This window comes from Pteropus vampyrus, unplaced genomic scaffold, assembly GCF_000151845.1.
Source record: "Pteropus vampyrus isolate Shadow unplaced genomic scaffold, Pvam_2.0 Scaffold548, whole genome shotgun sequence".
Taxonomy (NCBI): Eukaryota; Metazoa; Chordata; class Mammalia; order Chiroptera; family Pteropodidae; genus Pteropus; species Pteropus vampyrus.
This window is the reverse complement of record NW_011889329.1, coordinates 539,052-562,676: the sequence shown is the minus strand read 5'-3', so window position 1 is coordinate 562,676 and position 23,625 is coordinate 539,052. Positions and strand designations below refer to the sequence as shown.

The 23,625-nt window shown below is 38.8% G+C and overlaps 1 protein-coding gene across 1 annotated transcript in view; it reads left to right on the top strand.

Moving 5' to 3' along the window:
* CCDC160 (coiled-coil domain containing 160) overlaps positions 1-3,415 on the top strand; it is an 8,401-nt gene extending 4,986 nt beyond the window's left edge. The window contains exon 3 of the mRNA XM_011383863.2: positions 2,009-3,415. Within this exon, the coding sequence (XP_011382165.1) occupies positions 2,009-2,998 (990 nt within the window). The 3' untranslated portion in view covers positions 2,999-3,415. The remainder of the gene's footprint in view (positions 1-2,008) is intronic.
* The last annotated feature ends 20,210 nt before the right edge of the window (positions 3,416-23,625 follow it).

Here is a 23,625-nt window from a genome sequence, read left to right as displayed (position 1 = left end):
TATACACACACACACACACACACACATATATATACATGTGATTAGAAGCGTTTTTATCTTTTACAGAATTGTCTCGGAAAAATTCGACTGCTAAAAAATGTGACTGGCAATTAGCATCACCATCTTTTCTCTTTCCTCCATTTCTTTCCTTTGTGAATGCTGTAATAATCCCCACTCGTTTGCATTCATGTGCTTGAGAGAAACCAGAATTATGATTAGCTTTCCCCTTTAAGAACATATAGATCATAGATGCTTCTGGGTGGTGACTAGTAGAGTAATAAAAGTCAAAAAATACTTCCAGGAGAAAGGAGATGATGCTTCAATGGCAAATGCATACCATGAATTTCAAGTCTCAGCTTATTTCTCTGGCCCGATTGACTAAACTTTAATAAAGCTTGGCTTATGGCTTTTGAACCCATCATTTCAATGCCTTCATTGAATATTTGTACCTTTTCCTTTCCTCAAAGCCAAGGAGTTTTCAGTGGAGATATCCTCTTAGGGATAGTGAGTCCCTTCTCTTTTTGGGAGGAGGAGGGGTCAGGCATGTTTAGAACATGTAGATATCAAGTTTATTCTCTCACTGTCTGCAGCAAGGAAGATCTGTGAAAATTTAAGCTACTGTTGCTAAAAAGAAAATACTGGAGAGATAACATATCAAAAAGTGGTTATCCCAGGGCCTTGGTATTATGAGGGAGATTCCTTTTGTTTTCTGTGCTTTTCTGTATTTTCCAAAATTTTACAAATAACATGCACTACTATTATAACCTTATGTAATGAAATATTATATAAATATAAAATATATTAAATAATATAATACATAATTTATAATCTCTAATAATATTAAAGAAAATATTAATTAAAAAATAAACACAACAGTTGCCATTTTTTGTTACCAAGATAAAATTACATTTGTGTGCATGGGAAAAATAGATGTAGGCATACTTTGATCTTTTTTGGTGATGATACTACAAATATATTACAGTAAATTAATTTCTAAAACGAATGAAGTGATTCTTCCTCCTTCTTCCCACCCGTTAGTGGTAACTGCAGTTATCAGTTTGCTGACTGCAGGTGCCAGTGGCCTTTCAGTGTATTACCTGGGTCCTTCTTTCTCCCTTCTCACAGAAGTAACTGCTCAAATGTGTCTGTGATTTAGGAAAGCTGTATGCCAAGAATTCCCTTCGAATAGAGAAGGCTCCTTTTGAAACCAAATAAACATCCTTTAATTTTTATGTATTTATAAAGTTCTGATTTAGTATGGTAAGTTTTTACCTAAAAACTATACTTGGATTCAGTATCTCGAGAAAAACACGTTTAGTAACATTAATATTTTCAATTATTGACATTTGGTTTTCATCATGAAATTGCTGTCAAAATGGATAGACTTCTGTACACTTGGCAGTCTTGCCTAAAAGCAAAGCCTAAGACTGGAATAGCAGGAATTTGCAGGTCAAGACAGAAGGGCATTTGGCAGAGTTAGTCACAAGGAAGTCTGCATGGTATACTTTACCAAAAGTAGCTCACATTGCATTAAGCCCTGATGTTTTAGACACTTTAAAGAATGAATATGCAGTAGTCCAACCCCCCCAAAAAAACTAGAAAAAAATCAAGCACACTGGAAGCACAGGTATTAGCCTATTATTAATATTATCCTATTAATTTTTAAATCATTTATACTCTTTTTGAAGCAGTCTGTTTTCATGTATGTGGTGGCTTTCTCATAGAAGTATTTTTCTGCAATAAATAGCCAAACGTGTCAATTTTTCAGTTATATTTCATAGGATCAGAAAATTTTAAAGCTGGAAGAATCTGAACAACTTAGCTAGTTTAGCCCTTTCAATTTACAAATAAAGAACTGAGGCCAACGTCACTTAGTAAGTTAGAGGGAGAGACAGCCTTCAGATATTCAGGATCCTTTACCCATGAGCCAGCATTCCTAGTTCTTTCCTAGTTCTACACCAGCTGCCAATGTAAATCATGTGCCTTGATTTTAAATTTTGTTTTTCAGGAATTAGAAGAGGTGCCTGAAGAAATGGATGCTAGGAGAAAACACTGGAAGGAGAATATGTTTGCTCCTTTTTTTAGTGCACAAGATGTTCTTAACAAGGCTTCTCAGCCCCAATCCTCTCCTGAACAAATGATTTTAGATAAGGTCAAGAGAATGGAAGGAATTTATAATTTGTCTAGTAGAAAGCTTCAAAAAGAGAATAAATTTAAGCGGAAAGAATTTGTTTCCCAACTAAGTGAAAAAGAACAAGAACCAAATTTAGGAGAGGGAAAGATGAACATTTCAAAGAATGAAGCAGACACAAACTCTGCCTCCTGTGAATCATCTAATGTTGATGTTGCAACCGAAGAAAGCTTTAATAGCACAGAAGACCATTCTATCTGGACTACAAAGAAATTATTAACTCTACCACAAGAAGACAAGAAGAAATTTACCAAAGGAATGTCTCCCAAACTTCGCCTGAATCTTTTGAATGAAGAACTGGAAGAACTCAATATGAAATGCAGAAAAATAGAAGAGGAATTTGAAAATGCCGAAAAAGAACTTTTGAATGCCAAAAAAGAAGTCTCCGCAAAACCCTTAAATTTTCAAGAAACAGGGATGGAAACTTCGAAGAAAGACTGGGAACTTCAAGCTTTAAGAAATGACCTATCTGAAAAAGCAATAAATGTCAAAAACTTAACTGAAGAGCTCCAGCAAGCCAAAGAAGTCATCCACAAGTTGAGCCTAGAGAACAGAGATTTAAAAGAAGCTGTGAGGAGGTTAAAGCGTCAGACTGAGGTTGGAACTGCACTTCTAAAAGAAGAAATGAAATTGTATTATGAATTAGAAATGGAAAAGATCCATGGAGAGCTTGATGTCATCAAGAATGAACTGAGATCTGAGAAGACCCTGCAAGCAAGAAATAACAAGGCCCTGGAGTTGCTTAGAAAACACTTTTCTTCTCTAACATCAAGTACCCTTGACAGCTTTACAGGGGGATTTTTTTAAAACATAAAAAAAAAATTTTTCTAAAAACCTTCATTAGACAAATCATTGAGCCAAATCAGTGTTTCCTGTGCTTTCTTTGTGTACTGCTTAAATGTATGTAATAGGATGTAATTTTCATTTTTGGTAAATCGAGATATCTAGATATCTATAAAATGTATAGATGTTAACTTCAACGCTTCTGCTTTCTCTTTTTAATGAAGTTATTGTGAGAGCCCAAATGGAAATGAAGCTTCAGAAATCTCTTTTTAAAATTATATATTTCACTCAGACCTGTAGTGATTCACCAAATCATTTATGAATACAAATCAACAGCCATTTTATGATCTTGTGAGCATTATGTCCTTGGCACATGAATAGTCTTCCATCTGTGTTCACTGATGGTAACAATAAAAATCTTGTATAAGTGTATAAGCATAACAGTGTCTGTGGCTCTTATAGCTGCCTATTCAGACTCAATAGCATACTAAAAATGTGTCTGCTTTCTAATCTTAATTAGGCACGTATAAACATCACCAGAAAAAAATGCAGATTGTCCTCTTCCCTGCTGTTTCCCCCATGCTTTCTCCTTTGACCTGGCCACGATTCGGATAGACTAGAAGACAATTTAGAGACATAGCTGTGACTTTTGCTAGAGCCCTAATTTTGTCGGCAATAGCTTTTGCATTGTCTTATGTTGACCACCAAGGGGCACTGTTTACACAGTTCTTCCAAAATTCTACCAGGGAAATTTATAAGCTTCCTTCCCCCATTGCATCATCAGCTGGCTGGCACTAGGGTGAAAGGTGTTGGGTGTCAGGTAGGTAAGCTGTTAGTGAGCTGGCTTGATTTATAAAGAAATTCAGCCCTGTAAGAGGCCTAGGCAATGACAATTCAGTTTATACTTATAAAGAATAAAAATGTATTGCCTCAGTCCTTTGGTGGAAACGATATGCCAGTTGATTCTTTGTATAAATCATTAAGATTTCTTGTAATTGGAGCTCTATTTGCATGGTATTTTTAAGCCCAATGAACAAAATGTAATTACAGACTATGCGGAGCGGGCCGGAGGGTACAATTGTAAGGGTTTAGGTGTCTTCCCTGATGGGAAATCTCCAGACTGGGAGTCTGGACACTTGGATTTTAGGACCTGCTTTGCCATTAACTAGCTAATTAGAAGTCCTAAAAGTCCTCATCTGTAAAATGAGGGAGTAGATCTGTCATCCAGATTCTGTTTACTTCTGATGGTCAGTGATTTTTATTTGCAAGTTTAGCTGTACCTATGAGGAAGTAAAACTCCTATGGCATTGGATGAACTCAGTTTTAGTACTTTGGGGGAACTGCTTTGCAGACCCCCTACCTTCAAAGGAAATATTCAAAGGCTTTATTTTTTATAGTTTGAACATCTCCAAATACTGTGTCAATACTAAATAAGGAGAGGCAGTAAATGAGTTTCTTTCTTCTCCTTTCTCTTGTTTCTTATTTACTTGTTAAACTTGTTAAAGTTGGAGAAGGCACTGAATGGAGACAAACTAAGCTGACCTGGAAGCTGAGCAGGGCTCATCTGGCTTGGGAAGATTGGACTAAATTGGAAGATAATAATCTTTGGTGATTTCTGACTTAGTCCTGATAACCCGGGCACTGGCAGCTTGCTCTAATGGGAAGATGACTTTCAGCGTTTTGGTGGTCACTGGCTTCCCACCAAGGGTCTAGGTACAAAAGCAAACTAAGAACTCTTTGCCCTGTTGGACTGTCTTCCTTGTCGCCCCCTTTAAAAATTCTCCTTTTGTCCTTGCTCCAGAAAGACTTTCAGTCCATGACTGCTAGTGTGCAGAGCTACTTACCTGTTAAAATATTTCACAAATTGTATTAAGCTATGGGGCTCTATCCTCTTACCATATTTCAATTTTTAAAGAGGAACTTTTACTCCAGGAGAATTTCTATCAACCAATCACCCATCTAAAGTCTTCAGTGACAACTTGGTTTATCTTGCATGCATGTATATGTATGTTTATGTGTGCTTGAGGGGCGGGGAAGGAGTGTGGTGGAGAGAGATCCAGAAAAGATAAGTGCATGGCTTGGCCTAACTCTAGGGTGGGGGTTTGTATTTTTAGGAAGGGACAGAAAAATAGATTCTTGATGAGACAGCCTGAGATGCTGAGCTCCAGCAAGGTCTGCCCTATGGGAAGGCCCTATAGAAAGCCTGGGTCCAGACACTAACCAGGAATACAATATACAATCACCAAGTCCAGAGGGCCAAGGAGAAACAGAAGCCAGGTAACAGAGCCAGCAGTTTGGAACTGGGAAGGGATCACATCTTTTGATGCTTTTAGTTTTAAAAGCAGGGCTACGATAAGCTGGGAGAAAGCTGGGCAGTTCCTCTTCCTGTGCAGATGGAAACAGCAGTGAGTTGATCTGGCTTAAAGAACCAGAATCAAGGCAGATACAAATACTCTGTTCCATTGTCTCTGTAATCACACTCGTTGCATTAGTTGGTTACCAGTTTTGATTAGAATATATTGTCACTACTTTTTAGTATATCAAATTAGAGATGTGGAGGTGTTTTTTTCTCTTTTTTTCTTCGACAAGAATGGCATATTAAGTTACTCATCCCTTTAATCTGTTGGGTAAAATACCTGAAAGCAGCAATGCAATCGTACAACATTTCCCACCAACTCCCAGTTACTTATTAAGAAGCATGGGTTTTCATAGGGTTCTGGGAATATCTGCTCCACCTTGGGTTTACAATCCAGTTCTAGAAACATTTACTGAGCACTTATTACCATAGTTAATCACTTCTAAGACACATTTAAAATATTTTGACATCCATGCATTTGGGACACATCTTGATATCGATGGCATGTCATAGTATAATTGCCAGTGTTTTTTTAAATCTTTCTTAATGGTTCGTAAAATAATGGTGTATTTTACAATCAGTGGGGTTTTAGGTTTGATGAAATGTGGTATGTGCTAGGCTGGGGATAAAAGGATTTATGAATAAGACAGGTCTCTGACCTGGATGACCTTACTTATGCGACTAACTAAAACAATGTGGTAAGTGCTATACTAGCAGTGCTAATACAAAGTGCTGTGGGAGCACAGAGGAGGATCAATTAATTCTGCCTGTGGGGCTGGGAAGGACTTCATAAAGGAGGTGACATTTGAGCTGAGCCTCCAAGGATAAGAAGGATTTTTCCAGGCGAAGCATGGGGGCAGGGGCACGGGTATTTCTGGAATGTGAATGTGGAAGGTCTATTTGGCAATGAATTATAACACTCGGATGTTACATTTTGCTGACTTTTAAAGTCCCACTTGAGGTTGTACTCTGAAAACTGGTGTGATTCCAACTTTTTTGCTTATTTGCAGGTAGACTGGAGAATGAAGTTCTCATGATATAAAGACCAGGTAACAAACTGCAGGAAAAAAATTTTGCTGGTGCCACTGTACCTTTGGCTGCCATAATTTTTGTTTTGTAAACAAAAGACTTAAGAGATTTTGATCATAATATCCAGCTAAGTCCACTGTGAGCAGTCTGGTTTCAAAGAGCTGTATGAAAGAGAAACAACACAGTTGCTCCTCTCTCCAAGGAAGCACAATATAACATAGCAATTAAGTGCACAAACTTTGATTATCCACTTATTATCCGTGTAACATTGAGCAAGTTGCATAATTCCCAGTAGCTCAGTTTCCTCATTTCGTAGGATGGGGTTAATAAATAGTGTTGTTGGGAGAATAAGAAGAGATCACATATAGTCAATAAATGTCACTTGTTGTCAACATCATCATCATCATTATTATATAACTGACGAGGGGAAATCGACCAAGTCCATCTGTATCCTCCCTCCTATTACTTTCACCAAGCTCTACATGTAGTATCCCTCAAATTGTGTTCTCTGGAGAGGATATGATAAACTCATTCATACTGTGTGTACCAGTGATGTGTGATATGTTTGGAAATGTGGAACGAGTTGTAGGGAGGGTATTTTGATTTTCTTAGTATATGAAGCCTTAAGTCAAAGTAATGAATCTGTCATGATGGACTTTCTGGCCTCAAGGCAGATCCTGTTAAGGGAATTTTCTTGGGTCAGAGCCTACGTAACTCCTTTCCAATCAGGTCAGTTTAAGGCTGGCCCCTGGCCCTGGCAGGCAGAATACCAGAAGGGGATAGAAAGCCCTGCTCTAGTGCTCCCAGTGGGAAAAAGCTCGTCTAGGAAAAGGGAATGGAGACAAGAGAGGCTATTATAGTATTTTCCACTTCCCCTTGGCACAGGGAGCATGCAGCTGGGAACCCACTATTACAGCTGCTCAGATAATAATAAGTCATTGTGTTGTTCTTTGTACTCATAAGACACTGAAGCTGTAGTTCCCCATGTATTGTAGGTGTGCCCTTCTATCCATACTGAGTATCAATAGCTACTTTTCACAGAGCCGCCCCCCCCAACCATTGATCACACCCAGCCTTTTGATGTTCGCTGTATTTCAGTGGCCTTAGGTTGCCATTTCTCAGGACACTGGGATTATACCTGGTTCTCTGAGAATGTGTTCTGGGGTATCCTTGAAGCATTTATTTTGTCTTTCAGCCTATGCCCTTTGACTCTACAATAGGTATTGTCATGTATATTTTAGACCATGATAGGAGACATACCTGAGAGATTCTCCTTATGTCACTAGTACTCTAGTGTGCATTTGGATTGTTGGTTAAAGCCTAGTTACAAAATTTTATTATGTGTCACACACTTCTACTTATGCCATTTTAGGTAATCTGCACAAAAATATTTGATCATCAGATGAGGAAACTGAGGCTCAGAGATGTTAAATGACTTATTCAATATCATACAGCTAATAAGTGGTGAATCTGAGATTCAAACCCAGCCTGTCCAACTCCACATTATATCAGGCCACATTTTGTGCTGAAATTAATGAGCCAAATGTTCAATCACCATGAAGGTTATTTAACTTTCTCAAAGACAAACTGGTTTATTACTGCAATCGAGACTCAACTTGAGTTAGCTGTCTCTTAAATGGCTGAGATGATCAGTGAAGATGCATCTCATTATTGGAAAGACCATAAAGTATTCATATTTTCTTATGATGGGTTATTAAGTCTACATGAAGGACATAGCATCCTCTTTCTATAGCAATGAAATTAATTGTAATAGTAAGCTAAACAAAAACAATTGAAATATGAGGCCAAATTGAAAGCCCTCTAAAGCAAGCTCTAGCACTGATGGAACCAAGTTAATAAATAACTGGGACTCTTTGATCAACACTCATTGTAGCTTGGAGTCTTTTTTATTTTTTTATTTTTTTTATAATTCAAAATTACTATATTTAAAATAATATTTTCCCCTTGGAATGTTTGCCTCCTAAAGTGTTCTTATTGAAAGCTGACTACTTTTTAAGAAAAAATGCTGTGAGCCCGCTTGATGCTTAGTAAGATTTAACTATGCTTGATGATTATATATGGATATATATTTCTCTCTTGTTCTTTCCTTGATGACCTGTTAAGCTTTTCAGAGTTACAATAAAGGAATAATATTCTGTTCACTCATAACTGAAGTTATTCTTGAAAAATACTATTTCAGGATCTCTTTATTAAAATAAATAACAAGACAAAATGTTTCTTTCTTTTTTGTTAATTAAGTTTATTGGGTAACATTGGTTAATACAATTATATAATTTTCAGGTGTACATTATAATTTAACATCTGTATATTCTATTGTGTATTTACCATCCAAAGTACAGTTTCCTTCAGCTACCATATATTTGATCCCCTTTACCCACTTCACCCTCCCCCTACCTCCCTATATTTGAACCCCTTTACCCCGTCTACCTCCCCTCTCCCCCACCCCCCTACCCTCTGGTAACCACTAGTCTATAGTCCATGTCCATGAGTCTGTGTTTGGTTGTCCTGTTCCTTTGTTGCTTTTAGGTTTATATCCCACATATAAGTGATATCATGTGATTTTCAGCTTTTTCTGTCTGGCTTATTTCACTTAGCATGATTATCTCGAGGTCCATCCATGTTGTCGCAAATGGCAGAACTTCGTCTCTTCTTATGGCCGAGTAATATTCCATTGTATATATGTATCACCACTGCTTTAGCCAATCATCTATCGTAGGACACTTAGGTTGCTTCCATGTCCTGGCCACTGTGAATAATGCTGCTATGAACATTGGTGTGCAAATATCTTTATGGATGTGATTGTTTGAGTCTTTGGGATAAATACCCAGTAGAGGGATTGTTGGATCATATGGTAGATCAATTCTTAGTTTTTTGAGGAACCTCCATACTGTTTTCCATAGTGGTTGTACCAATTTGCAGTCCCGCCAGCAGTGTATGAGGGTTCCTTTTTCTCCGCATCCTCTCCAGCATTTGTTATTACTTGTCCTGTTGATTATAGCCATTCTAACAGGTGTGAGATGTTATCTCATTGTGGTTTTGAATGCATTTCTCTAACAGCTAGCGATGTTGAGCATCTTTTCATATGTTTGTTGGCCATTTGTATGTCTTCTGGAGAGAAGTGTCTGTTCAGATCCTCTGCCCATTTTTTGATTGGATCATTTGTTTTTTGTTGTTATTGAGTTGTAGGAGTTCTTTGTATATTTTGAATATTAGGCCCTTATCAGAGGCGTTGCTTGCAAATATATTTTCCCATTCTGATGGTTGTCTTGTTACCTTGTTGACAGTTTCTTTGGCTGAGCAGAAGCTTTTTAGTTTGATGTAGTCCCATTCATTTATTTTAGCTTTTACTTCCCTTGCCTTTGAGGTTAAATTCATAAAATCCTCTTTAAGTCCGAGGTCCTTGAGTTTCGTTCCTATGTTTTCTTCTATGCATTTTATTGTTTCAGGTCTTATATTCAGGTCCCTAATTTATTTTGAGTTAATATTGGTGTGTGGTGATAGACAACAGTCTAGTTTCATTCTTTTGCATGTGGCTTTCAAGTTTTCCCAGCATTATTTATTGAAGAGGCTTTCCTTTCTCCACTGTATGTTTTTCGCTTTTTTGTCGAAAATTATTTGACCAAATATAAATATGAATTTACTTCTGGACTCTCGATTCTGTTCCACTGGTCCATGTGTCTGTGTTGCTTCCAATACCATGCCGTTTTGATTACTGTCTCTTTGTAATGTAATTTGAAGTCAGGCAGAGTGATGCCTCCAGCCTCATTCTTTTTTCTCAGGATGGCTTTGGCAATTCGGGGTCTTTTGTGCTTCCATACAAATCTGATGATTTTTTGTTCTATTTCTTTAAAAAATGCCGATGGGATTTTGATGGGGATTGCATTAAATCTGTATAGTGCTTTAGGTATTATGGTCATTTTAACTATGTTGATTCTTCCAATCCAAGAGCACGGAGTATCTTTCCATTTCTATGTATCTGATTTGATTTCTTTTAATAGGGTCTTATAGTTTTCATTACATAGGTCCTTCACATGTTTCTTTAAATTTATTCCTAGGTATTTTATTCTTTTTGTTACAATTGCAAAAGAAATTATTTTTTCCATTTCTTTTTCTGACATTTCGTTGTTAGAATATAGGAACGCTATGGGTTTTTGAACGTTGATTTTGTAACCAGAAACTTTACTGTATTTGCTTATTGTTTCTAGTAGTGTTCTTGTGGAGTTTTTAGGGTTTTCTATATAGAGAATCATGTCATCTGCAAATAGTGACAGTTTGACTTCTTCATTTCCTATTTGGATGCCTTTTATATCTTTCTCTTGTCTGACAAAATGTTTTCTTTAAATTTACAAATTTATTCAAGATTTTACAAAACAACTCCCCTTCATACAATAAAGTAGAAGAAAATTTGGAGAGCTGTTTTTGGTATTCATAAATGTGGGTTATGTCAGCAGAGAGCCTGGAGGGCATTTCTGGTTTTGAGGTAAATAACCTTTTAAAATGCATACTATACTTTTAATGAGTACAAAAATATATTTGCGTGCAGCATTAAGACTTTTCTCCCATAAAACATGAATTATCTGAAATATTTTCCTTTGGGTATATATTAAGGTATGTTTATAAATAAACTGCTGAGTGGAAATAGCCCCGGTTCCTATGTTTGTGCCAAGGAAGAGAAGTGTGCTAGAAAAAGCATGAGATGTGGAGTTTGCCTAACTTGGTTCACCAGTAGAAGATACTGATATGGATTTGGGGGTGCCAGAGTTTGGGGGATCAATAGGAAGAAAAAGAGAGAAAGCACTATTGAGCAGAGAGAGAAGTCAAATTGCCACACAAACCTGACAAAGCCTTGACAACCAGGCAGGGAGTTCTGGAGTACTGTCCACCAATGACCCACATTGGGTGGAAATGGCTGGTCCTTTATATCCTTGCCTCACTCAGTCACCAGACGTGGGTTGTCTCTAGAAGGGACAGAGTGGCTCTCTACAGATAAGGCAGGCTCTGAAGGAACTGACAGTTGGAGACTGTCTAATGACCTAACTCCCCTCTGTTGGGCAGAGAGTTTTTCCTTGAGGGAGACCTGGGTGGTTCATCTTTGTGTCTACCGCTGTCCATTTCTCTCACCTCTCCTTCTGGATTCATTTGGACTGCTCTTCCAGAGGAGAAAGTTAGAAGAGTCTTGTTAGTAGGACTAACTACAGCTCCCACCTCTGTAGCTGATCTTTGGCTGCAGTTGACAGCACTTCCTTCCTTCACTATCCATTCTAGGTCATGCTCATCCTTAGCTACTGCCCTCTGGTGGCCTCAGTGGCTTACTGGTTGGCCTGACCCAGACCCTCATCTCTGAAGGGACTGATCCTCTCTGGTCATTATGCCTTTCTCAGGCTGGGGCTACTATACCTGTCTACATACAGTCACCACTGGGCAAGGGAATACTAACATATGCCCAAGTGGCAATGTATTACCACATATATTTCTACACACCCCCATTGTGTAACACCAGACCTCCACCTGATAATCAGAGTCAATAACCCCTGCCAAGTCACTGACTCTTCTGGCCTGCTGGTCCCTGGATGCAAAGAGCCCAAAGTGCCCAGGCAGCAGCTATAGCCTATAATTAAGTGGGATTCTTGATGTAACCCCCAAGAAGAAATGCCCCCTTTGGAGACCAGGTCATCTAATTCTGTAAAGTTATAGGGATGATAAGCACCAAGTTCCTGTATTAGTCAGGATCAATCAGAGATGTAGAACAATTAAGAGATTTTATTTGTATATCTATATCTATATTAACTATCTCTATCATCTATCTATCTATCTATCTATCTATCTATCTATCTATCTATCTATCTATCATCTATCTATCTATCTATCATCATCATCATCATTATCTATCTGTCTATCTGTCTGTCTGTCTATCTATCTATCTATCATCTATCTATCTATCTATCTATTATCATCATCATCATTATCTATCTGTCTGTCTGTCTATCTATCTATCTATCTATCTATCTATCTATCTATCTATCTATCTACCTATCTATCTATCTATCTATCTATCGTCTATCTGTCTATCTGTCTATATCTATCTAGTAACATAGACATCAGAGGTTTCACCTTACACAATTGTGGGAAGTGGTTAATTAATCTTTGTAATCTTTACTTCTAATGCTGGAGTTTGAAGTCTGCAAGGCTGTCAGGAGGAGGCAATACACATAAAGTTGGGGAGAACAAGGACAAACAAGAACTCAGAAACATGAACTGGAACCCAGGAGGATGAACCGGAGTCTGTATTAGTCTCTCATCATCTCCAACTTTGATAATGTGGCTATTCTGCAGGAGAAGCTGGTGTTCTTTGCCCATAACTACACACACCTTGCCCTGTTCTAGGAGTCTGAGAAGCTGAAGAGTGTTGAGGGGAAGGTGTAGCAGTAGCCGCAGGCCTGGTTGTTGACCCACACCAGTGAAGTGAGCCAGTAGATAAGTGACAATATACACGAGCTGCAACTACACCTGGTACCCCTGCACTGAATTTCCAATGTAGAAACTATATGTTGGACTCTTGCTTCATTAAGGCCCATCAATTATGCTAAACATCTCACGAGTAAAGGAATTCTGGGAAATGTAGCTCAGTCTAGGCAAGTTGTCACATTACAAACCTACCGCAGTCTCTCAGTGGGTCATTGAGAGTGATGGTTATTGGAACCAATCTTGCTTCCACTCTTTGATTCCCAGGCTAAGTATTCTTCCAACTGAGAACACAGTGCTGTATAAAATTTTTTGATTCGGTGCATATACTGCATCCCAGAAGATGGCACTCCATTCTCACAGAGTATTACCTGTTTTGCCTCAGTTTTTTAAACAATATTTTTGCTGGATAAATAATTTTTGCTTGATTTTTTTCTTTTCAGTATTTTAAAGGTGCAGCCTCACTGTTTTCTTATGTGCATTGTTCTTTTGTTCCTTTACACATAATTTTTTTTTCTAGCTGCTGTTATTACTGGTTTTAAGTAATTTGATATGATGTGCCTTGGTGTCATTTTCTTCATGTTTCTTGTACTTGAGGCTCAATGAGCTTCTTGGGTCTGTGGGTCTATAGTTATATCTTTAAATACTTTTCCTCATTTCTCTGAAGCTGTGATTTTAGCTGGATATTCCAATGTTCTATCAGACCAGCAGCTTCTGGATAGTATGGTATGGAATATGACCAGTGGTCCTGGACTCTCTCTCTTGCAACCCCTTGCTATAAAGCTGATCTTCCTGGTCTGACACAATGTTATATGTGATCCCATGCTGGTGGATCAAATACTCCTTAAGTCCTGAGAAAGAGGTACTGGTTGAAGCCCTGCAAGCAGGAAAGCTAAACCCATACTTGAAATATGTATCTATTCCCATGGGAATTAACCATTGCCCCTTTCAGGATAAAAGGAGCATAATGTTGTGAATTTACCATCAAGTTGCCAGTTGGTCTACTTGAGGAATGGTGCCAGACTGGGTTCTCCGAGTTGCTCTCTGTACTTGGCAGGTTGAACATTCTGTAGTAGCAGTAGCTAGGTTGGTCTTGGTAACTGGCAGTCCATGCTGTTGGGTCCATGCATAGCGTCCATCTCTGCCACTGTGCCCATCATGCCATCACTGGGGGTGGCCAATGAAAAAGACTGGCTGATGTCAACTGCCCAGGTCATTTTGTCTACAGTTGTTCAGTGCCTCATCTGAGCTATATGCTCTCTGGTGGGTGTTAACATGTGGTGCAAAAAGATCTTCATGCTTAGAGACCAATCTCACATGTCAATCCACATGCCTCAGATCTCCTTGTTCTCAATCATCCAGTCTTTTTTCTTCCAAACCCCTTACCAGTTAGCCAGACCATTCTCCACTGACCATAAATTCATAAATATTTTAACCTTGGGCTACTTCTCTTTCCACGAAAGGTAGGTGATCAAGTGCATCACTCAAAGCTCTGCCCATTGGGAGAATTTTCACCTGGCACTGTCTTTCAGGTCCGTATCCCCCAAGTGAGGCTATAATTCAACCACTGTCCATTTTTAACTTGCACCCTCACATTGACCTAACCCATCCGTAAACCAAGCTGCTTCTTCCTGCTTCAGTTGATCTGATCGGGTACCGACAGAACAGTAGGCATAAACTGAGAAAGGTGCACTGATACAACAGTGGTGTATGCCATGGGCATCTGAGCTACCTGATCTTGAAGTTTTCTTGTCCCTTTTAGTCCTGTTCATGATCACTCCAGCATACTTCCCCATTTCATTTTTTTTGATAGATCATTGCTGGATCTACCTGACCTTATTGTTTAGTGGGTCTGATAAGACCCAGTTCATGATAGACAGTTCTAGTTGCATGGTTACTTGTGTCCCATGGTCACCAGGGCCCAGTAGCATACCATAAGTTGTTTTTCAAAATCATGTTATGATTCTCTTCCGCAGATGGCATGACCTTGCTCCAGAACCCCATGGGTATGCACTGTGATTCTCCCATGCGGATTTGCCACAGATTCCATACTGCATCATTTCCTACCACTTATACCTCCAATACCATATGATATGCTATATTGTATGGGCCAGGTGGCAGGGCAGTTGCATGAAAGTCTGGAATTGCTGGAGAGTCCTTTACTGCTCTGGGCCACAGTCATAGCTGGCAACTTTCCTTGTAACCTGGTGTAAAGAATGAAGTAGAATTCCTGGGTGTGGGATATGCTACCTCTAGAATCCAAAGAGGCCCACTAGGTACTGTGGTTCTTTCTCCGTAGCAAGAGGTGCAGTGTGCAAGAAGTTGTCTTTTACTTTAAAATGAATGCCACAGCATACCCCTAACCACTGGACCTCTAAAAATTTTATGGATCTGGTAAGCCTCTGAATCTTTGTGGGGTTTTTATCTCCCACCCTGAGGAGTGCATATGTCTCACCAAGAGGTGACACACTAACTACCTCTTGCACTTCTGGTCTGAACAACAAAATATCACCAATATAATAGGCTAATATGATATTCTGCATGTCTAGATGGTGCTGATCTCTTTGGACTAAATGATGGCAGAGGGTAGGGGAGTTAATAGAGCCCTGGGACAAAACTTTAAGTATATACTATTTCCAATTCCATTTCAATGCCAATTCTTTCTGCTTTTCTTTTCTGATTGGAATAGAAAATAAAGTATTTGCCAAATCAATGGCCATAAACATGTATTTGAGGTTATAATAATCTCCCACAAAGATACCACATCTAGCACAGCAGCTGTGATTGGAGCTACTACTTGGTTGAATTTGTAGTAGTCTATAGTCATCTGCCATCTGATTTCTTGCAAGTACAAGGCTGGTAAGTTAAGTGGAGATATGATGAGAATCACCACCCTGCATCTTTTAGATCCTTAAGGGTGGTACTAATCTCCATCTGTCCCCATATGATGATATACCATCTTGGCCAAGGGTGGTGGTAGTGGTGGTGGTGGTTTAGTATTAGAGGCTTTCTCATTATGATAGCTCTTATCTCACTGGCAAAAGACACAAAGAAGTGGTTGTGCCAATCACCCAATCATACACTTGGAGACAGATGATGACCACAGAGGTCCTGCACTCAGTGGTCCTCCGGTGATCTGGCTCTTGGCTAGGACTTCATTTATTACCTGGTCCTCATATGTTCCCACTCTCAAAGGTGGCCATAATGATATTTTGGGTCTCCAGGTATCTATGTCAACTCAGACTTTATGTTCGACAGTCCTTAAAGTATTTATGTGCACCCTTTTGCAGTGCACAGTTAACCAAACAAATGGCCAGAGGACCCTCTGCAGAACAAAAGAAGGGAATCACTATAGTGTATACTTGTTGTGGTATTGCAGGGTTTTTCCTCCTAGGGACCCAGCCACCTCTTCTATTAGTGAGTTCTGGGTTTGAAAACTGGCTCAGGTCTGGAAACTGGACTGAGGATCATGAATTTTTATCGAAACAACTGCCTTCAGTCTCCCTGATTTTTTTCTGCTATTACAAGCTGAATAGTACCCTTTTTGATTACCCATAAATTTTGCCCCTAGGGAGTGCCATGTTCTACTAACCATCTCTATAATTCTGTGGGTCAGGCCCCTTAGCTGCCATGTGAACTTTGTCTTATAATAATTTCAAGCTCCCATCTTCTGGCAATTAAGCACCACAGCCTAGCCTCCATTGGTTTGGGTTTTATCATCTACAATGTTATCAGTGAGCTGTTTATAACAGTTTTTTCTACTGTCAGTCCTGGACTGCAGAGGAAGCCAATGCAAGACTTCTGAGTGATGCTGGTGTCCCTCCCACCAGTGCATTACTTATGGCCTTGTTAAATAGTGTGCCCTCTGCATCTTCCCGTGGAGTATAATCTTCTGGTGGGTCTTGTAGTCGTACATGGTAATATCCATTCCAGCATGCCTACCCACTTCCTTAAGCCTTCTAAACCCATTATCAACTATTTGCCATTGCAATTCTGACATTTCAACTCCACTCAGCATAGGCAATAACATTTTCCTTCTAGGAGCCATCCCAGTAGAAAATTTGTACCATTTCCTGGGGTTCTTAACAGAGCGTTAAATCCTGTATCTTAAGAAAGCACTCAATAAACTCAGTAACCTCTTATTGAGTGTATCTTTTCCCTCCTTGACCAAGCACCCAATCCAGTCTCACCTATATTCCCTTTTTTCCTGCTGGTACAAACCAGCTACTTCTTGCAGCTTATTTGGAGTATAATCCCTTTCCACCCTTATCAGGCCCAACACATCCCCAGCTGGGTTATACTTAGGTTAACCCTAACTATAAGGCTAATATGCAGAAAGGGAGGTAGAGGTAGGTTCTCAGAGGGAGCATATGTTGCCTTGTGAGGAGAGTCTGCTCCATGGTCTTCAAGCATAAGAGTGAGAGGGTGTTAGCATATAATAGAAATGGGGTGGTCCCTGTCTATTAACTCAAAAGGTTCAGGGAAGTCTAGGAAGTCAAAATCTTTGTGAGTAATCACCTATAAGACTCCATCCATGCATCAGGATGCCAGAATTTCCCAACCAAGGGCTTTATCTTGTTTGAGTGTTTAACCTTAGTTGAAGTTCAGCCACTCTGACTAATATAATAAGTCCTGGGTTTGGTTCTTAGAGTCCTAAGCCCACCTTATAAAGGAAAAGAGAACACTTTTTCATGTAAACAAAGAGGCCTTGCCTTTCATTCTTGGCTTTCAATTGCCTGTCACCCTTAGCCATTCATTAATTCTATGGTCATCTGACCTTATTAACCATTTAGCCAATATTCTGTCCTTATATAATTTTTTATTCTTTAAATAGAATATGGGCATTATTTTTAATTTATTATTTTATGGTATACAATGTGATGATTCAATATATGTATACATTATGAAATAAGTACCACAATCAATTAACACATCCATCACCTCACATAGTTACTTTGTGTGTGTGTGAGGGTGTAGTGAGAACACTTAAGATCTACCCTCTTAGATGATTCAGTCAAGATGGCAGAATAGATAGACCCTGTGCTTGCTTCCTCTCATGACTACATCAAAATTACAACTAAACTATAGAACAACCATCGTTGATAATTGCCTGAAGTCTAGCTGAACAAAAGTCTTACAAATAAGGACATAAAGAATAAGTCACTTTAAGACTGGTAGGAGGGGCAGAGACGAGGTCCCACACCTGCATGTGGTGGTTAAAAATCAGGACAGATATCTCAGCTGTGGAGGTCCCCCTGGAGGAATGAGGAGTCCCAGTCCCACACCAGGCTCCCCAGCCCAGGGTTCCAGTGGCATGGAGAAAAGTCCCAACAACATCTGGCTGTGAAAACCAGGGAGATTGTGGCTGCATGAGATGAAGGGAGGATGGAATTCCTCTTAAAGGGCCTGTGTATGGACTTACTTGATGATGGATGGACTCATTCACTCTGAGTTCCGGCACTGGAAAAGTGCCAGGGACACACTTGGTGGAACTGAGTTGTCTGGCTTCAGGGTGAGGGCTAGAGGGACAGCTTTCTTCCAGAGAGAAATGCTTGTAGAATCCATTGATTTTTTTGTTGATCCCTTTACCAACCCAGCATGCAGACCCCAATGGCCATGATATCTGAGTCTCCTTCGACCTGGCTAACACTGGTGGCTCCACCTTGGTGATACCATGAGGCCCCACCCCACCCAACTGGCTGGCCTACCAAAGTCACTTCCTGAGGTTTTTCCATACAAATGATCTGTTTTTTCTCATACCGTGGACTTTCCTAAAATATCTAAAAGATTTACAAAACCCAAATAAGCAGCAGCTGTCCTCAGTGTGCCCTATACCACTTGCTGAGCAGCCCCAAGTCTAGTGCTAATGGCAGCTGGCCTCAGTTTGTGGCTTGACCTCTCTAGGCACCTCTAAGCTCAGGGCAGGTGGCCGCCATCTGCAGATTACTTGGTGGCTCTTGCCAGGTGCCTAGGAAAGAGCATGAGCTGCAGTAAAACTTGGCCTGTGGCAGGGCCCCTCCCAGGAAGCCCTAGGGTTGGTACGCCTACTGGGTGGCTTCAGACCAAGCTGGAGCATGACACAGGGCTGAATTCAAGGACAACATACCCAAAGGGCTGACTGGGCAGGCACCAGCATCCCACTAAAGTTAATCTTGCTCCATAACACCAGGCCCTCACCAGCCAGTCCTCACGACCAAATGGTCCAATATGGATTTATGTGCAAACAGCAACCAAAGTTCAACTACAACAGGAAGGCATACACAACTCATACAAGGGATATATCTGGAGCACTTGGACATACCTGGGGCTAGGGAAGTCTGCCACTGGCCCCACAACACATCTACTACATAAGGCCACTCTACTAAGACTGAGACATAATAGCCCTATATAATATATAGAAACTAATACGAGGAGGCAGCCAAAATGAGGAGACAAAGAAACATGTCCCACATGAAAGAACAGAAAAAACTCCAGAAAAAGAACTTAACAAAACAGAGAAAAGCAATCTACCAGATGCAGAGTTCAAAACACTGGTTATAAGGATGCTCAGTGAACTTAGGGGAAGAGTAGAGGAACTCAGTGAGAACTTTAACAAAGACATAGAAAATATAAAAATAGAGATGGAAAACATAAAAGGGAACCAGTCAGAAATGAAGAACAGAATAACTGAAATGAAGAATACATTAAAAGGTATCAACAGTAGATTAGATGAAGCAGAGGATTGAATCTGTAATTTAGAAGATAAAGTAACAGAAAACACCCAATCAGAACAACTACAAGAAAAAATAATCTAAAAAATGAGGATAGTTTCAGGGATTCTGAGACAACATCAAGCATACTAACATTTAGGCATACCAGAAAGAGAAGAGAGAGAGCAAGGAAATGAAAACCTAGTTGAAGAAATGATGACTGAAAACTTTCCTAATCTGATGAAGGAAATTAACATACAAGCCCAGGAAATGCAGAGAGTCCCAGATAAGATAAGCTCAAAGAGGCCCACACCAAGACACATCATAATTAAAACATCAAAAGTTAAATACAAAGAAAGAATCTTATAAGCAGCAAGAGAAAAGCATTTAGTTAGCTGCAAGGGAGCTCCCATAAGACTGTCAGCAGATTTCTCAACAGAAGATTTGCAGGCCAGAAGGAATTGACAAGAAATATTCAAAGTGATGAATCTACAACCAAGATTACCCAGCAAAGCTCTCATAGAATCGAAGGACAGATAAAGAGCTTCTCAGACAAGAAAAAGGTAAAGGAGTTCATCACTACCAAGCCAGTATTACAGGAAATGTTAGAGAGACTTCTTTAAGAAGAAACAGCAAAGTATCAAAAACATGAATAAAGAATGGTAATAACTACATTTCTATCAACAAGTACCTCAAATGGAAAAGAATTAAGTGTTCCAATCAAAAGATAGGGTGAATAAATGGGTAAGAAAGCAAGATCCTTACATACGCTGTCTACTAGAGACTCATTTCAGATTGAAAGACACACACAGACTGAAAATAAAGGGATGGAATAAAGGTATTTTATAAAAATGGAAAGAAAGAAACAAATCAAAATACTAGAGTAGCAATAATGATACCAGATAAAATAGACTTTAAAACAAAGGCTAAAACAAGAGACAAAGAAGGATTCAATAGTCTCACTTCTCGGTATTTATTCAAAGAAACCCAAAAGATTACTTCAAAGGGACATGCGAACCCATGTTTATTGCAGCAATATTTAAAATAGCCAAGATATGGAGGCAATCTTGGTATTCATTAATGGATGAATGGATAAAGAAGTGGTACATATAGACAATGGAATATTACTTAGCCATAAAAAATAATGAAATCTCGCCACCTGCAACTACATGGATGGACATAGAGGGTATTGTTCTGAGTAGAGTAGGTCAGACAGAGAAAGACAAATGCCATATGATTTCATTTATATATGTTTCCTTCACTGTTTATAAAGCAGAAGCTTTTGAGTTTGAAATAGTCCCACTTGATTTTTTTCGCTTTTGTTGCTTGTTTTTGGGTTTTACACCCAAAAAATTGTTGCCAAGACTAGTATCGAGGAGCTTTTTCCCTATGTTTTCTTCTATGAGTTTTATGGTTTCAGGATTTATATTTAAGTGTTTAATCTATTTTGAGTTAATTTTTGTTTATGGTGCCAGATAGGGGTCCAATTTCTTTTGCATGTGGATATTCAGTTTTTTCAATACCATTTTGTATTCTTGGCACTCATGTCAAATATTAGTTGACCCTATATGTGTGGATTTACCTCTGGGTTTTCTATTTTGTTCCATTAATCTATGTGTTCATTTTTTATGCCAGTATTATAGTGTTTTGATTGCTTTGTAAGATAGTTTGAAATCAGAAAGTGTAATACCTCTAGCCTCCCTCTTCTTTCTCAACATAACTTTGGCTATTCAGAATCTTGTGGTTCCATACAAATTTTAGGATTGTATCTTTTATTTTTTTCAAAAATGCCATTGGGATTTTGATAGAAATTGCATTACATCTGTAGATTACTTTTAGTAATACGGACATTTTAACAATATTAATGTTTTCAATCCATGAACGCAGGTTATCTTTCCATTTGTTTGTGTCTTTTTCAGTTTCTTTCATCAATGTCTTATAGTTTTCAATATGTGAATCTTTCCCCTCCTTGGTTAAATTTGTTCCTAAATAGTTTATTCTTTTTTGATGTTATGGTAAGTGGAATTGTTTTCTTAATTTTTTAGTTCATTGTTATGTATAAAATGCAACTGATTTTTTTTTGGTTGATTTTTTATCCTGCAACTTCACTGAATTAATTTATTAATTCTAACAATTTTTTTGGGGGGGTGGATTCTTTAGGGTTCTCCATATATAAGATCATGTCATCTGCAAAGAGAGATAATTTATCTCCTTCCCTTCTGATATGGAAGCTTTTAGATTCTATTTCTTGCTTAATTACTCTGACTAGAACTTCCAGTACCATATTAGATTGAAGTGGTAGGAGATGGCACTCTTATCTGTTCCTGACCTTAAAAGGAACAGATAAGATAACATCACTAAGCATGATGTTAGCTGTGGATTCATTATATACAGGGCCTTTATTATATTGAGGTACCTTCCTTCTCTACCTAATTTGTTAAGTGTTTTTATCATGAAAGGATGTCGAATTTTGTCAAATACTTTTTCTGCATCTATTGAGATGATCATATGATTTTTATCCTTCATTCTGTTAATGTGGTGTATCATATTTATTGATTTACATATGTTGAAATTTCCTTGTACCCCAGGGGTAAATTCCACTTGATCATGATGTATGATCCTTTTAATGTGTTATTGAACTTGGTTTGCTACTATTTTATCGAGAGTTTTTGCATCTATGTTCATTGGAGATATTGGTCTATAATTTTCTCCTTCCCATATTTCAAGTGCTTGTATGTTGCACCAACTAGTGCATTTCCAATGCATCTCTGGTGAAAGTTTTAATAATTGGGCTGCCACCTGGTGCCAGAGGCTGGCTGTTCTCTACCTACCACTAGTGAGGGGGTTCTCATTGCCACTGAGAGGTGAGTGATCCAGCCCCCAAAGATCATCTTATTGGCTGTTTTCTCAGACCACTCCCAGTCCCAACTGTCACAGATCGGGTTCTCTGGAAGCAGACATGGAATTGGAGTTTGGGGTGCAAGATATTTATGAGGGATAAACATTTGTTACAGGAATGGGGAAGAAGCAATATTGGGCAGAGGGAGAAGTTAAACTGCTAAGCAGATCCAACAATGCCTTCACCAACCCAGTTAGGAACTCTGAAGCAAATAATACCCATCAAGTGTCTGATATCAAACCAAATTGCTATAATTTTATAGCACTGCCCCTCTCAGTGACCAGATGAAGGCCGTCCCAGGAAAGGTGCAACCTGGAAGCAAGGTGAATCTCTATAGCTGTGGAAGGAGTTGACAGCTGGAAGCTGTTTGCTGGCCAAACTCCCCACAGCTGGGCAGCATGTCTCTCCTTAAAGAGGGATTAGGGTAGACCTCCGTGTGTCTAACACAGAGTTAGAAGTGCCTGAGTCCTGATTTGCTGCTATGTGGCATTGGACAAAGTGCTCTACATTGCTGAATCTCTATGGAAACATTTCTCTCATGGGGTAGTTAGGAGATTAAATGAATTGTGCACATGATAGATAGGATAGCATTTTATAAACTCTAAGTTATATTATAAATGTCAGCTTTTATTGTAGTCCACATTAACTGGGATTCACAGAGGGTTTTTTTTTTTTCTTTGCTTGGGCTTACTTTCAGTTCTTTCAGCCACCTAAATTAAAACTAGTAATATAATGAATAAAGTTTATGCATTTTTTTTCTGTATTGGGATATTTAACATCCATTCATGTGAAGACCCATGTTTGACTTATATTTGGATACCAATAGTGCTTGATACAAGGCTTAGCATTCAATATAAATATTTCTTCAATGAATGAATGAAAAAGAAAGATTGTTTCCACTTTTAGAGGAGAAAATAAAATGTTATCAGAAATGAATAATTATCTGAAAAATTATATTAAGTAATAAATCCAGAATATTTGATTTTCATAATATAGTCACATTAGTAGACCAATAGGTTAGGAAATTCTTTAGTTAGAATATGCTATTTCCAGTAGGCTGAGAATTTCCCATAAGATGAGGCCTGTACAGTCTGAGACAACGTCATTTGCTTCCTTGTAACAGGCACAGATTGTTAGCAAGATTTACTTGGTGGCTCTATCTGTTTCATTCAAGTAAGCTCTTATTTAGGTAGAC